General features: G+C 39.1%; 1 protein-coding gene across 2 annotated transcripts in view; it reads right to left on the reverse strand.

Moving 5' to 3' along the window:
• LOC121485690 (centromere protein P) overlaps window positions 1-17,213 on the reverse strand; it is a 222,021-nt gene that overhangs the window by 162,091 nt on the left and 42,717 nt on the right. For both annotated transcript variants that reach the window (XM_041746387.1, XM_041746388.1), the window contains exon 5: window positions 2,080-2,176. In XM_041746387.1, the coding sequence (XP_041602321.1) occupies window positions 2,080-2,176 (97 nt within the window). The remainder of the gene's footprint in view (window positions 1-2,079; window positions 2,177-17,213) is intronic.

Raw genomic sequence — 17,213 nt, forward strand, 5'->3', positions numbered from 1 at the left:
TTTATTCATGACAGACACAGAAAGAGACAGAGACATAGGCAGAGGGAAAAGCAGGTTCCCTGCGGAGAGCCCTCATATAAGACTCCATCCCATGACTCCAGGATCATGACCTGGTCTAACCAAAGGCAGATGCTCAACCACTGAGTCACTCAGATGTCCCAAAAAATTGGCCAAGAATTTAAATAGGCATCTCTCCAAAGATCTATCAATGGCACAAATAAGATCTATGCACATGAAAAGATGCTCAACCATCACTAATCATTAGGTAAATGCAAATCAAAATCACAATGAAAATACTACTTTACATCCATTAGGTTGGCTATGAGCCCCAAAAATCAAAACAAAGACCCAAAACATTGGCAAGTATGTGGAGAAACTGGAAGCTTTATGCATTGTTGTTGGGAATGTAAAATAATATAACCACTGTGGAAGAGAATATGAGGTGCTTCAGAAAATTGGACAGAATTACCATATATGACCCAACAATTCCATTTACAGGTATTTATGTGCTAGAACTGAAAGCGGGACTTGAACAGGTATCCGTACACCAATGTTCACAGACGCATTATTCACAATAGTCCAAAGATAGAAATAAAGCAAATGTCCATCAAAAGATGAATGAATAAACAAAATGAGGGATATCCATACAGTGGAAGGAATATTATTCAGCCTTAGAAAGTAAGGAAATTCTTCACTGTGCTACAAAATGGATAAACCTTGAGAATATTATACTGAGAAAAATAAACCAAACAAAACATATTAGATTTTATGATTCTGCTTAAATGAGATACCTAGAAATTCACAGAAACAGAAAATGGAATGGTGATTTCCAGGAGCTGGGAGAGGAGGGAATGCCAAGTTAGTATTTAATGGGAACAGTTGCAGTTTGAGGCCTAAGACGTTCTGGAGATAAATATCGGTGATGGCTGCATAACAGAGTGACTGTTTCTTTCCATTCTAGTGACATATCACCAACAAAGACCAGCTCACAGAAGTACTAAATCCTTTACACTTTTACACCTGCCTTGAAAGCACGTAGAGGCAAATTAACTTTATAAATGGGACTAGCACTCACAATTCCCATAGCCTATTCAAATGTAGAAGTAAACCAGCTAGTTAGGTGGTGCATTACCACCACCGCCAGCATACTCCCAATCATGACTGTATTTTACCAGTTGTTGTGAAGCAGTTATTTCACTGTTCTCATGCAAGACCACATGCCAGTAAACAACAGTAAGAGAATTCCTCCAGGGGCCACAGTACAGGTATAGGCATATTTCATCCTAAGAAAAATTCTATGCCTGACAGGTTTTACTAGCTCAACCAAACAGAATGCAAATAATAACAGTAGTAGTGGTAATAGTAATAATGATAATAAAAAAGAATCCAAATAAATAGTACCAGTGATAAAAACAATAGTCATGAGCATTATTAGTTAGCCTTTTGAGATACTATTCTCTTTCAGAAGTGGATTTTGTGTGGACCACTGCTGTCAATATTGCTGCCTTCCAACTAAGTAGAACGTGATGAATTGTAATGCAGCCAAACATAATTCTAGTTATGCCAGAAAACAGAATAAAAGGAAGTCCTTGAATGTATCCGTATTAGACTTAAGAGGCATTACTATACCAGAATCAGGTTTCAATACTTAAACCTGAAATATACAATAATTAGAAACTCAAAATACACAGAGTATGACTCCGGAAGTAAAGATTATAGTGCTAGGTGATAAGACCACTATGATTACATTCTTTTCAGCATTTGTATTTTACTTCAAATGTCCTTGACAGATTAATTTTTCAAAATGTGTATAAAATAAGAATATAACTGCTTCTTTCCAGATATCCCATAATACAAATGACTCACTGGTTTGTACAAAGGCATTCCTAAGACCTCATTTATTTCAAATAACTGCAAATTCCAGAACCCAATGAAAATATTTTCTATTGTTTGAAAACTTTAAGGAAAGAATGTTATGTTAAATCCCCAAATTAATACCAGCTTCACTTTTTGGATATGTTTAAATTTAAATTAGCTTCACTTTTCAAATATATTTAAATGTAAAAACTTCAAACTCACCTTCAAGTGTTGAAATGTGCGCTTACGATAGTCACACCACTCCACAAAAAAGCGTAGGCTTCGGAAAAACATCAATAGATCTCTTCTTTCTTCTGCTCTGTAGGAATAGAAGATTCTAGGATTCATAAATATCTTAAATGAATGCTTCATCCTGGCATTTTTAATCTTGTTTTTATATACCCTAAAGCTAAAAAAAGTACTTGATATATTTCTGTATTTTGAAATCTTGAGTATGTGCCCCTGTGTGGTTGCTAATTCTAATTTCTCAGTCTGAAATGCCATTTGCCCCATCTTAAAATGTTTAAATCCTATTCATCTTTTAAGATATCACTCAAATACCACATTGTCCTTGAATTCTATTTGATGACCATGGTATATAATTAAAGACTAGGGACGCCTGGGTGGCTCAGTGGTTGAGCATCTGCCTTTGGGTTGGGGCATGATCCTGGGATCTGGGATCAAGTCCCATGTTGGGCTCCTTTCGGGAGGCCTGCTTCTCCCTCTGCCTGTGTCTCTGTCTCTCCGTGTCTCTGATGAATAAATAAATAAAAGCTTAAAATAAATAAATAAAGACTATCTCTGGTCTATATCCCTTGTTTCGGGCATAGAGCTTCCAAAACACTTGGAATTCCTTAGTGACAAGTATGTATCTCTTATGTTAATAAGGTGACACCTGGTGGCCCCTAGATAGCCTCAGGATGGGGGCTGGCCACCACAAAGACTAACCACATGCTTAGCAGGTTTGAAATTTGGGCCAACCAGACCTCCAGAAAGGACAGGGGGCTGGAGTAGTTTCATCACCGGGCCAATCATCCCATCAACTATGCCACTGTAATGAAAACTGAACAAAAATTCTGCACAATAAAGCTCAGTGGAGCTTTCTGGTTGGTGAACATGCTGATGTGCCAGGAGGCTGATATGCTCAGATTCCACAGGGAGAGGGCCTAGAACCTCTAGGTTTTTCCTTCTCCAACCCACTCAACCTGCCCCATATCTTGACTTACAGACTGCTTCCATCTGCCTATTCCTGGGTATAGCTTTTACAATAAAATGATAATCTTTACTATAATACTCTCAGTGAGTTTTCTCAGTCCCTCTGACAAACTAGCAAATCTGAGTGGGTTGTGGGAAGTACAGATGGTCCCTGATGCTTGTGTATGGCATCTGAAATGGGCAGTCTTGTTCAGGACTTTGTCATTAACCTGCAGGTCTGCACTAAATCTGAGTAGTTGGTGTCAAGACTGAATTGAATTACAGGACATTCCAGTTGGTGTCAGAGATTATTGTCTGAACAATGACCTCACCCCCACACCATGTCCTATTTCAAAATAGCTAGAAATAATTTCATTCCTATTTTCTGTGAGCTCCCATGGAATTTATCTCGATGCTCTTAATACTCTACCTATTGTTTTATTGACACCCACAAAATAAGCAATTTGTAGGCAAAATGAGCTTATTCACTTATCCATTCATTCAATAAATGATTGTGGGAGTTGAGTTCCCATACTAGTCATGATGGAGTAGCACACTCCACCTGAACATTCCAATTAGAAGTTAGAAACATGGGGATCCCTGGGTGGCGCAGCGGTTTGGCGCCTGCCTTTGGCCCAGGGCACGATCCTGGAGACTCGGGATCGAATCCCACGTCAGGCTCCCGGTGCATGGAGCCTGCTTCTCCCTCTGCCTGTGTCTCTGCCTCTCTCTCTCTCTCACTGTGTGCCTATCATAAATAAATAAAATAAAAATTAAAAAAAAAAAAAAAAGGAAGTTAGAAACATGGCCATTAACACACAAAGCAAATATTGGAAGACTCTGAAATGTGGACAAAGGAGGACAGGAATGGGTAAGAAACTTCAGGAATTAAGGGAGGATTGGGTGATAAGTTCCTTGGGGTTTACTTTTGCCTCCTGTATATCCCAATCTGGATGCCACAGCAGACTGTGACTCAGAACTGCCAAAGGTTGGAGGGAGAGGGAGAGGGAGAGGGAGAGGGAGAGGGAGAGGGAGAGGGCGAGGGCGAGGGCGAGGGCGAGGGCGAGGGCGAGGAGAGGAGAGGAGAGGAGAGGAGAGGAGAGGAGAGGAGAGGAGAGGAAAGAGGTCTCAAGGAAAGATTATTCCCTCTAGCCAACAGGGGTCGTATAAAACGAGTAAAGGAGGTACAGTGCTGTTGGTGATGCATTTTTGGGTTTAACACCAAAAGCTAAGGCAACAAAACCAAAACCAAAACAAGGATCATATCAAACTAAAAAACTTCTGCACAGCAAAGGAAACCAACCATACAATGAAAAGGCAACCTATTGAAGGGAAAACATATTGGCAAAACATGTATCTGATAAAGAATAGATAACCAAAATATACAAAGAACTCAAATTTTGAATAGCTCCTCACAATCCCAGTACAGTTCTTTCTGCCCAAGGGTCCTATCACTGTGCTTTAATAAAACCATCTTTTTGCACCTCCCCCACACACACAAAAAAAAGAATAAAAGGAACTCATAAAACTCAATAGCAAAAAACTACAATCAGATTACAAAATACGCAGAGGATCTGAATAGACATTTTTCCAGAGAAGATACACAAATGGCCAGCAGACAAATGAATAAAGGCTCAACATCACATTTGGAAAAATGGAAATCAAAACCACGAGAGATCACCGTGTACCTATCAGAACAGTATCAAAAAGACAAGAAACAACAGGTGTTGGCGAGGATGTGGAAAAAAGAATCCTCATGCACTGTTGGTGGAATAACACAAACTGGGGCAATTTATAGGAATATACATTGCTGTACTGTGGAAAAAAGTATGGAGGTTCCTCAAAAAATTAAAATAAGAAGTACCACATGGTCCAGCAATTCCACTTCTGGGTATCTAAGATAAATGAATACACTAACTCAAAAAGGTATCTGCACCTCCAAGTCCACTGGCAACATTACATACAATAGCCAAGACATGGAAACAACATAACTGCCTATCAATGAATGGACAGATAAAGAAATTCTGGTATATAATAAACACAATGGAAAATTATTCAGCCGTAAGTAAGAAGGCAATCCTGTCATTTGCAACAACATAATGGGACCCTGAAGGCATTCTGTTAAAGTGAAATAAAATCACACAAAGACAAATATCACATAATATCAATTACATGTGAGATCTTAAAGAAACAAACAGATACAGAGACTAAGATTGGTGGTTGCCAGAGGGAGGAGTGGGGAGCGGACAAAATGAGCGAAGGTGATCAAAAGGTACAAACATGCATTTAGAAAAATAAATGAGTCATGGGGATGTAACATTCAGCATGGTGACTATAGTTAATATTACCATATTATATACTTATTTAAAAGTTGCTCAAAGTATAAACAATTCAGAGAACTTCAGAGAAACAAATTGTGGTGTTGGATGTTAATCAGACTTACTGTAGTGATTTTACAATATATTATATGTTGAACCATTATGCTCTACACATAAAATGAAGACAGTGTTATATGCCAACTAAACCTTAGTTTTAAAAAAAATCCAACATTCAAAATCAAGCAATTTAATCCACTGAACATAATGTTTTAAGTTTCCTCCATGATTTATTACTTAATGGCAAAAGTTTTCAAAAATTAGGGAATAAAATTTTTGAAGTGGTGGTGGGAGTGTGGGCATGCAGAACAGAACCCTAACACCCAAGGGGTTCCCCTTCCTCCCAACCAGCCAACTGGCACTGCTGACAAGAAGCAAAAGCCAGCAAAGAAGCAGAATTGTCACCTCCTGATGGAATGCTGCAGCTGGGAGACTGTGGAAAGAGGATGTGTCTACTTGCCCGACCTGACACCAAGCAAAACCAAGACAAGAGGAGATGCCGTCCCCACCCTCCACCAGAATGGCTCCTGCAAACACAGCAAGATGCTTTGTTAACTTTTCCCACCCTCTACTAAGTGATCCCAAGCACAGAGTGGGGAAAATCAGGGAGAAGGAACATAGAAAGGGATCCTTTACATCTGTGTATGAAGTCCTGAGATCAGTACTGAGTGGCCCTCACACAAAACTGACCAGAAACAATGAAGCAAAAATACCAAGAACTGAAATACACAGCAGAATACTGCCCAGAATTCAGAGAGGCCTCACGGCCGTATATGAGAGGGACAAACCACAATAGCCCATAAACTATAACAGCCCTTAAACTATCGACCATAAGAGTGAGCCAGGATGTGGGTCTGAATAAAACTGTGTTGACAAGGACAACTGCAAAAATGGCAAAGTAGAGACTGTGAGGACAGTCCTTCCCCAGTAACACCAAAAATCCCCACATACCGGTCAGAATCACAATTATGGGAAATTGGGAAGACAGTAAAATGTTTATAGCAACGCAGCACACACACGTAACCAGAAGGAAAGGCTGTAGTGTTCTAGCTTATGCTAACCATATCTACAACCCGAGCATCCTGCTTTCTCTGTGGAACCTCATCTTGGCCACAGCACACTGGACCTTGCTCCCAAAGAACTGTGTTTCTTTTGTGTTCCCAATTGAGTTCTGTTTGTTTGGATTGGTCTGTAGGGTCCCTGAAGACTAATGGAAGGGGCCTGACAATTCTCCACATAACTCACAACTTTCCTCAACACATAACCTTGCAGAGGACATTTCTCAAAGATACTGAGAGTCAAATGAAGAAGCCAGTGCCAACTGGCACAAAATAACAATAAGAGAAACAACAGACACGCTGAAAGCCAAGGGAGGAAATGGTGTAGAGTGAGAATCTTTAGAAAATAAAGAATAAAGAGGAACTAGAAAACCACACGAATATACAGGGCAGGAAGTATACTCAGGAAAGACCTGAGACAACCACACACTTTCATGTCTGGCTGGTCTTTAAGCTCAAGACAAACAGGGAATCAAGGCAAAGACAGAGTGTGGAAAGGCCTCACTAAGTGCAAAAGCAATGTCCCAACACACAGCCAGAATGCAGAGACCAGAGAGAAAATATTTTTGCTTTTGGTTTTTTCATGTGTGTGTGTGTGAATATTCAAAATGTCCACATTCAACAACCACAAAAAATTTAAGCTTGCAATAAAATGACACAGCTACAAGAAGAAAAAAAGTTAAAAGAAACTGTCCTTGAGGAAACACGAACAAATGGAACTACTACACAGACTTTATTATTATTATTATTATTAAAGATTTTATTTATTCACGAGAGACACACAGAGAGAGAGGCAGAGGGAGAAGCAGGCTCCATGCAGGGAGCCAGATGTGGGACTCGACCCAGAGACTCCAGGATCACTCCCTGGGCCGAAGGCAGGCACTAAACTGCTGAGCCACCCAAGCATCCCACTACACAGACTTTAAGTCAACATGTCCTCAATATGTTCACAGAACTCAAGGAAACCAACAGAATAATATGTATGACAAGGAATATTAATTAAGAGACATTAGAAAAAGGAAACAAAAATCTTAGAGCCAAAAATTGCCAAAAATGATATGAAAAATTCACTAAAGGGTTGGACATATTTCAGCAGAGAATCCTCAGAATGACAAGACGTAGCTCATCAGATAAGGAATCATGAGTAAAATTAATTGCTGATTTATCATCAACAACCATGAAGGACAGAGACATCGGGATGACAAAGTGCTAAAAGAAAAAGAGTTAACCAAAATTTCTATGTCTGGCAAAACTACCATTTAGGAATGAAGGATAAATCAAGACATTCCCCGGTATCAAAAAGCTGAGGGACTTCATGATTAATATACCTGACCTACAAGAAATGCTAAAGAAATCCTTCAGGCTACAATGAGAGAATACTGCATAGTAACTCAAAGTCTTTTTTTTTTTTTTTTAAAGATTGTATTTATTCATGAGAGACACAGAGACAGAGAGGCAGAGAACACAGGCAGAGGGAGAAGCAGGCTCCATGCAGGGAGCCCAACATGGGACTCAATCCCAGGGCTCCAGGATCAGGCCCTGGGCTGAAGGCAGCGTTAAACTGCTGAGCTACCCGGGCTGCCCCTATTGATTTGTTTTTAAATCATATAGGAAAAAAGTGGGGTTATAAATCAAAAGTACATTAATATTATATTTGTAATTTACCTGTTTAACCAGTGTTCTTTATTTCTCCGTAAGACTTTGAGTTACGGGCAGCCTGGGGGGCTCAGCAGTTTAGCGCCACCTTCAGCCCAGGGAGTGATCCTGGAGACCTGGGATCAAGTCCTAGGTCAGGCTCCCTGTATGGAGCCTGCTTCTCCCTCTGCCTGTGTCTCTGCCTCTCTCTCTCTCTCTCCCTCTCTCTCTCTCTCTCTCTCATGAATAAATAAAATCTTAAAAAAATAAAAATAAAAAAAATGCATAGAGCAATAATGTGAAACTTATGTTAATGAGAATGCTATGTATAAAAGTGTAATCTATCATCCTAACGATATACAAGAGAAGGAAACAGAGTTTCTGCATACCTCTGAAAATAAGTTGATATTCATTCACACTAGGCTGTTACAAGTCTAAGATGTTAATTGTAATTCTTAAGGGAACCAGACAGTAATTAAAAACTACACAAATAAGAAAGGAAAAAGGAATCAAAATGGGGCACTCTGGGGACCCCAGGGTGGCTCCGTGGTTGAGCGTCTGCCTTCTGCTCAGGGCATGATCCCGGGGTCCTGGGATCAAGTCCCATATCAGGCTCCACGCAGAGAGCTTGCTTCTCCCTCTGCCTGTGTCTCTGCCTCTCATGAATAAATAAATAAAATCTTAAAAACGGGGCGGGGGGGGACTATGAAAATCAATTCAACATAGAAGAAGTTAATAATAGAGGAATAAAAATGTCATGGCACATAGACAACAAACAGCAAAATGTCAGAAGCACATACTTCCTCATCATTAATTATTTTTAAACATAAGTGGATTAAACTCTCGAACTAAAAATCCAATTGGCAGAATGAATTTTTAAAAATATGATCGAAAGAACAAAATAAAAAAATAAAAATATGATCCATCTGTATGCTGTCCATAAGAAACTCATTTTGGAGACATATACATACACTAGAGATTAAAAAAGTAAAAGGCTTAAAAAAGATACTCCATGCAAATAATAACCCAAAGAGAGCTGGGGTGACTATACTATAATCTGACAAAACAGAATTTAAGTCAAAAATTGTTACAAGATGGGATTCCTGGGTGGCTCAGCGGTTAAGTGCCTGCCTTCAGCCCAGGGCATGATCCTGGAGACCCAGGATCAAATCCCACGTCAGGCTCACTGCATGGAGCCTGCTTCTCCCTCTGCCTATGTCTCTGTCTCTCTCTCTCTCTCTCTCTCTCTCTCATGAATAAATAAATAAAATCTTTTAAAAAAATTGTTACAAGAGGCAAAGAATTACATTATATACTGATACAGGGGTCAATTCATCAAGAGGATACAAACATATCTTATAAATATATATGCTCTAACAAAGGATCCCGAAATATATAAAGGATCACCCGATAGAATTAAAGGGAGAAATAAGCAGTTCCATGACAACTGGACATTTCAATGCCCTACTTTTATCAACAGATACAACTAGACAGAAGATCAGTAAGAAAATATAGGATCTGAGCAACAGTATAAACCATTAGATTCAACAGACATAAGAACCATGCCACCCAACAACAGCATAATACATATTGTTCTCAAGTGCACATGAAACATTCTCAGGACAGACCATATGTTTTGTTTGATCACAAAACAAGTCTAGATATACTTTTAGAAGATAAAATCATACAAAATATCTTTTCCAACCACAATGGCATAAAATTAGGGAGTTGATAAGGAAAAATGAAAAATTCACCCAATATGTGGAATTAGACATACTCTTCAACAACCAAGTGGTCAAAGAATAACAAAGAAAATTAAAAAATAATCTGACACAAATGAAAACACAAGATAGAAAACTTATATAGAGCAAAAGCAGTGGAAAGAGAAAAATTTATAACTATAAACACCAATATTAAAAAAAAAGAAGGAAAGTCCTATCAATAGCCTTACTTTATACTCTAGAAAAACAGAAAAGCAAACTGAACACTCCTGGTAGAAGGAAAGAAATAGTAAAGACTAAAACAGATATAATGCAATAGAGAACAGAAAAATAAACAAAACCAAAATTTGTTCTTTTGGAAAAAAAATTTTAAAAACTGACCACCTTTTTAGTTAAGTGGACTAAGAAAAAAAGACAATTCAAATTACCAAAATCAGAAATGAATGTGGGCAATATTATTAATGATCTTACAGAAATAAAAAGGATTACAGGAGAATGCTATAAACAATGTATGGCAACTAAATTAGATAACCTGAATGAAATCTGCAAACTCTTAACAATATACAAACTACCAAAACTGACTCAAGAAGAAATAGAAAATCTGAATACACTTGTAACAAGTAAAGAGACAAAATCAATCACTGAAGTTTCCCAACAAAGAAATGTCCAGGACCAGATGGTTTCCCTGGTGAACTCTCCTAAACACTTATGGAAGAAATAACATTAATCATTCTCAGACTCTGAGAGAAAAGTAAAAAGAGAAAAAGAATATGAGGCCAGCACTGTTCCGATACAAAAGCCAGACAAAGACATCACAAAGGAAGAAAATTATGAATTGACACCCTTAAATACAGACAAATGTAATCACTTATATGTATTTTAAAGATTTTATTTATTCATGAGACAGACAGAGAGAGAGAGGCAGAGACACAGGCAGAGGGAGAAGCAGGCTCCATGAGGAAGCCTGATGCGGGACTCGATCTGGAGTCTCCAGGATCAGGCCCTGGGCTGAAAGTGGCACTAAACCACTGAGCCACCTGGGCTGCCCATTGCTTACATTTCTATACAAGTGATGAACGATATGAAAATAAAACAACTCAAAAAAAAAAAACCCTCAATTTATAATGCCATCCAAAAGAATGAAATACATAGGAATAAATCCATACAAGGTCGTCAAAACTTGTATACTGCAAACTTCAAAACATTACTGAAAGATATTTAAGTAAGCCTAGAGTCTGCTGGAGATTGCCCCTCCCCTGCTTGTGGTCTCACACACACACACACACACACACACACACTCTCTCTCTCTCTCTCTCTCTCTCAATCAATCAATATTTTTGTAAAAAAAAAAAAATCTGTGTTCATCGTCAGGAGACTTAACACTATTAGATGTAAATATATTTCAAAGTTGTCTACAGATTCAATGCAATCCCTATCAAAATCCCCATGGCCTTTTTTTGCACAAATAGAAATCCAACCTTAAAATTCATAGGAATTCCAAAAACAATCTCAAAAAAGGAGGAGAAAATAGGGAAGGAGGACTCCTACTTCCCTACTTCAAAACATACTACAAATCAACAGTTGTCAAGACAGTATGGAGGGCAGCCCCGATGGCGCAGCGGTTTAGCGCCACCTGCAGCCCAGGGAGTGATCCTGGAGACCCGGGATCAAGTCCCTTGTCAGGCTCCCCGCCTGGTGCCTGCTTCTCCCTGGGCCTGTTGTCTCTGACTCCCTCTCTCTCTCTCTCTCCCTGTCTCTATGAATAAATAAATACAATCTTAAAAAAAAAAAGTATGGAATCAGTAAAAACATAAACATATATATAACTGGAATAAAATTAAGTCCAGAAATAAAATAATGATCTATGTTCAATTTGTTTGACAAGGGTGCCAAAACCATTCAATGGGGTAAGAATATTCCCTTCAAAAACGCGCAGGGATGAGAGGATATTTAACTGCAAAAGAATTAAAGTGGAACCTTTACTTTTACACCATATGCAAAAATTAACTCAAAATGGATCAAAGGACTAAATACAGAACTAAAGTATAAAACTCTAAAAAGAGGGATCCCTGGGTGGCTCAGCGGTTTAGCACCTGCCTTCGGCCCAGGGTATGATCCTGGAGTCCCGGGATTGAGTCCCACATTGGGCTCCTGCATGGAGCCTGCTTCTCCCTCTGCCTGTATCTCTCTCTCTCTCTCTCTCTCTCTCTCTCTCATGAATAAATAAATAAAATCTTTTTTAAAAATAAAAAGAATGCAGAGAAGCAAATATTTAACCTTGAATTTGGCTATGGTTTCTTAAATATAACAGTGAAATGATGAACATCAAAATAAAAAATAATGTAGACTTTATAAAACTTAAAACTTTTGTGCAAAAGATATTTATCAAAGTAGTAAAAAGACAAATTACATGGTGGCATTTGGAAAACCTGTATCTGATAGGTGTCTGGTTCCCAGAATGAATACTCTTAAAATCCACTGTAAAAATCATAAAAATGCTACAACAAGCTATCATGAATATTGTTGAAAAAATATAAAAATAACATTTTTACAGAAATAAATTTTAAAAATGAGTCAAATGAATAATTTAGAACTGAAAAATACAATAACTTTTTATTTTTATTTCGTTTTTATTTATTTGAGAGAGAGCATGAGTGGGGGACAGAGTGAGAGGGAAAAGCAAACCCCCTGATGAGCAGGGAGCCTGACACAGGACTCCATCCCAGAACCTAGATATCATGACCTGAGCCCAAGGCAGACGCTTAACCAACCGAGCCACCTAGGCATCCCCAAAATACAATAATTTAAATACAAATCTCACCAAATGAGTTCAATAGCAGAATGGAGGTGGTAGGGGAAAGATTCTGTGAACCGAAAGATATATCAACAGATTCTGTGAACCGAAAGATATATCAACAGATTCTGTGAACCGAAAGATATATCAAAAGATATATCAACAACATCCAGTATCAACAGAGAAAACAGATTTTGGGGAAAAAAGAGTTCTTCAAGAAGTTGTGAAATAATAATGAAAGGTTTAACCTTCATGTCATCAGTCTCATAAGGAACAGGGAAAAAGACCTGAAGCTACAAAATATTATCATTCACATAGTTTCCTTTAGCTCCTTGAACATATTTAAAATACCTAATTTAAGGTCTGGCAAATCCAACAGCACCTGGGTGGCTCAGTGGATTAAGCAACCAACTCTTGATTTCAACTTAGGTCATGACCTCAGGGTCACAAGATTGTACCCCAAATTCAGCCCTGTGATTGGTGGAGAATCTGCTTGGAATTCTCTTTCTCTCTTTCCCTCTACCCCTGCACCCCTAGTCTCAAATCTTTAAAAATTCTTTCTCTTTGTTCCTCCTATATACCTCCAACCCCCACTTGTTCCTCCCCCACTCCCCCTTTAAAAAATATTAAAAAGATGAAGTCCTATATCTGGATTTCCTCAGGGACAGTTTCTATTGATTAATTGCTTTTTTCCACCGGGCCATACTTTCTTGTTTTGGTTTTTGTTTTGCAGGTCTTCTAATTTTTGTTGAAAACTGAACATTTTAAATATAGTAATAATTCTTTAAATCAGATTCCCCTTCTCTCCAGGGCTTGTTGTGTTTTTTTGTTTTTTGTTTGTACAGTAACTTTTCTGAACAAATCTTTACAGTCTATACTCTGCTGTGTGGCTACTCAAGTCTCTGCTCAGCTACTATGTGACAAAGATTTACTCTATCTCCTAGAACCTATGTGTCTCTCAGTCTCTGCCAAGGGACTCTCTGTATGCCGTGGGGCACATCTTCAGCACTCAGCAAGGTGAATGACAAAGCTCCTTTTGCCTTCACTTGCTACTTCCACAGAACCTCACAATCAACCAGTAATGAAAAAAGTAGTCAAAGCCATCTCAAGTGTCTCCTGCACATAAAGACGACCCTCGACATACACACACTGATGTTCCAGATTCTCAGGAATATATCAGAAGTTTCAAAGTCCTTATGGTGATCCCATTCTCTAGCTTTTCCTTTTAAGATTTTTACTTAACCTATTAATTCCCCCAACTGTTAATGCTCCACCTCAGGCAGCCATAAAGTTTAAAACTGCTTCAACGGTTTAGCGCCTGCCTTTGGCCCAGGGCGCCATCCTGGAGTCCCGGGATCAAGTCCCATGTCGGGCTCCCGGCATGGAGCCTGCTTCTCCCTCCTCCTGTGTCTCTGCCTGCCTCTCTCTCTCTCTCTCTCTCTATCATAAATAAATAAACCTTTAAAAAAATAAAAAATAAATAAAACTGCTTCAAAATATCTTCAACAAATGCTCCCAAAGAAAAGTCTTTTGCACTGGATGAGCTCTACATCAGGTCCAGTAAATAGAGTCTGGCAAGTGAGCTCTTTCAGAGAACTAAGTAAAACAGGTCAAATAATAGTTCACTGGGAAGGAGTCTTAGTTTTTGTTTTGATTTTATTCAAATTTAATTACTTAACATATAATGTAGTATTAGTTTCAGAGGCAGAGTTCAGCAATTCATCAGTCTTATATAACACCTAATGCTCATCCCATCACGTGCCCTCCTTCATGCCCATCACCTGGTTACCCCATCCCCCCACCACACTCCCCTCCAGTGACCCTCACTTTGTTTCCTACGATTAAGAATCTCTTATGGTTTGTCTCCTTCTGATTGTCTTATTTTCTCCTCTCTTCCCCTATGATCCTCTGTTTTGTTTCTTTCTTAGATTCCACACGAGTGAGATCATACAATAACTGTCTTTTCTGATTGACTTATTTTGCTCAGCATAATATCCTCTAGTTCCATCCACTGGTTGCAAATGGCAAGATTTCATTATTTTGATGGCTGAGCAGTATTCCATTGTGTGTGTGTGTGTGTGTGTGTGTGTGTGTGTGTGTGTGTATCACATCTTCTTTACCCATTCATCTGTCGAAGGACATCTGGAATCTTTCCATAGTTTGGCTTTTGTGGACATAGATGCTATTAACTATGGGGTACAGGTACCCCTTTGGATCATTACACTTGTATCTTTGGGGTAAATATCCAGTAGTGCAATTGCTGGGTTAGGGTAGCTTTATTTTCAACATTTTGAGGACCCTCCACACTGTTTTCCAGAGTGGCTGCACCAGTTTGTATTCCCATCAACAGTGTACCCAGGTCCCCCTTTCTCGACATCATTGCCAACACCTGTGTTTCCTGATTGGTTAATTTTAGCCATTCCAACTACTGTCAGGTGGTATCTCACAGTGGTTTTGATTTGTATTTCCCTCATGACAAGTGACGTGGAACATTTTTTCATGTGTCTGTTGGCCATTTGTAGGTCTTCTTTGGAGAAATGTCTGTTCATGTCTTCTGCCCATTTCTTGATTGGATTATTTGTTCTTTGGGTATTGAGTTTGGTAAGCTCTTTATAGATTTTGGATACTAACCCTCTATCTGATATGTCATTTGGAAATAACTTCTTCCATTCTGTCAGTTGTCTTTTTGTTTTGTCAAGTGTTTCCTTCCCCGGAGAATTCTACCAAACATTTAAAGAACTAATACTTATTCTTCTGAAGCTGTTTCAAATATAGAAATGGAAGGAAAACTTCCAAACTCTATGAGGCTAACATTACCTTGATCCCCAAACCAGACAAAGATCCCACCAAAAACGAGAATTACAGACCAATATCCCTGTTGAATATGGATGCAAAAATTCTTACCACGGTACTAGCTAATAGGAACCTATAGTACATTAAAAGCATTATTCACCATGACCAAGTGGAATTTATTCCAGGGCTACAAGGGTGGTTCAACATCCACAAATCAACAGGATATAACACATCAGTATAGAAAGGATAAGAACCATATTATCCTCTCAATAGATACAGAGAAAGTGTTTGACAAAGTACATCATCCTTTCTTGATTAAACCTCTCCACAGAGTAGGGAGAGAGGGAACATATCTTAATATCATAAAAGGGAAGGAGTCTTTGAAGTAATCTCAACTATTCTGCTCCTGCTCCCTCTGGTGGCTCACAGGCTTGCTGGTTGCACCATGATTACAGGCTACCACAGAGCTGGTAAGGGACTTGGAAACAGGGCATTGAAGAAACCACTTACCAAGGTTCTGCTATTTTTCCTAAATAAATGCTCCCTGGATTGCTGCTAGACTTCAGTTCCTTTCTAATGTTCTGAACAATTTGATTCTGACACCTCTGGCCAGTTTTCTTGTTGCTTTCATGGAGGAGAGAATCTTCAAATGTACTTACTTACTCTATCAGTTTCACTGATAATCCATGCCTTGAATTTTAAAAAGACTCAAAAAGGGCTCTGTATTGACCATGTGGTTTCTGTATTCTGATACTTTAACATATGAAGCCTTAAGGACCCTGGAGGAACCATCCCTGTCAAGGTTACAAGGTGTGAGCATGCTTTTCTTTTCTTTTTTAAGATAGGCTCCACGCCCAGTGCCCAGTGTGGAGCCCAACATGGGTCTTGAACTTACTACCAAGAGATCAAAACCTGAGTCAAAACCAAGAGTCAGCCATTCAACCAAGCCACAGAGGCGCCTCAAGTATGCTTTTCAAACACGATGCAACCAGTCCACACCCCAACACCACCTTTATCAAGCTCCCCAAATTCTGGTGGCCATCTACCTGCCCTAATTACCCAGTATCAGGTACAAGACAACCAGAGACAACCCCTATGCCCCAGAGCCTCCTGAAATTATTCAAACTAGTTAAGTGTAAGCCTATTCACCTTGCCTCACCTATTCCTTCCCTCAAAAACCACTATCATAATCCCCATCTCCCTCTGCCTCCAGACCAATGCCAGTGCTTCTCCCTGGGGCCCAAGGTGAGATGGTGTGCTCTTCCTCTTGTTGGGAACTGTAACAAACTATCTTTTCGACGGCAACTATCTTCACATCTGTTGGCCTTACCATACTCAACTAATAAAACCTATTAAAATAGGCTCCCATGCATTTATTTTAACCTTTCACAAAGCACAGATGTATATCAAATGTAAAATGCTGGCTCTTGTACAGAGCAAAAGGACTACCCCAGAATATATAAATAGCCGTAGTGAGGTTTATTTTTTCCAATCTTGGTCATTCAGGCAAATGGTCCCTTAGCAAGTGATAAACTCACTGGGGCTGCTCTTCAGGGAGACCTCACCAAATTGGTCTTCATGCAGATAGAGTTATACTATAGTGCTTTTTCTGTGATGGTGACCATTGTGAGGCAGCTCATGATCACTGAACAAATGATGCTCTAAAGCCACTTTGAAGCTAGTCTTAGTGAGCTTAGGATGACAACTCCACGAAAGCTCCTGTGTAAGTCAGCACAGTCAGTACAAACTGAAATGTGATTCATGAGAAATGAGCATGTGTGTACTG

This window comes from Vulpes lagopus, chromosome 2, assembly GCF_018345385.1.
Source record: "Vulpes lagopus strain Blue_001 chromosome 2, ASM1834538v1, whole genome shotgun sequence".
NCBI lineage: Eukaryota > Metazoa > Chordata > Mammalia > Carnivora > Canidae > Vulpes > Vulpes lagopus.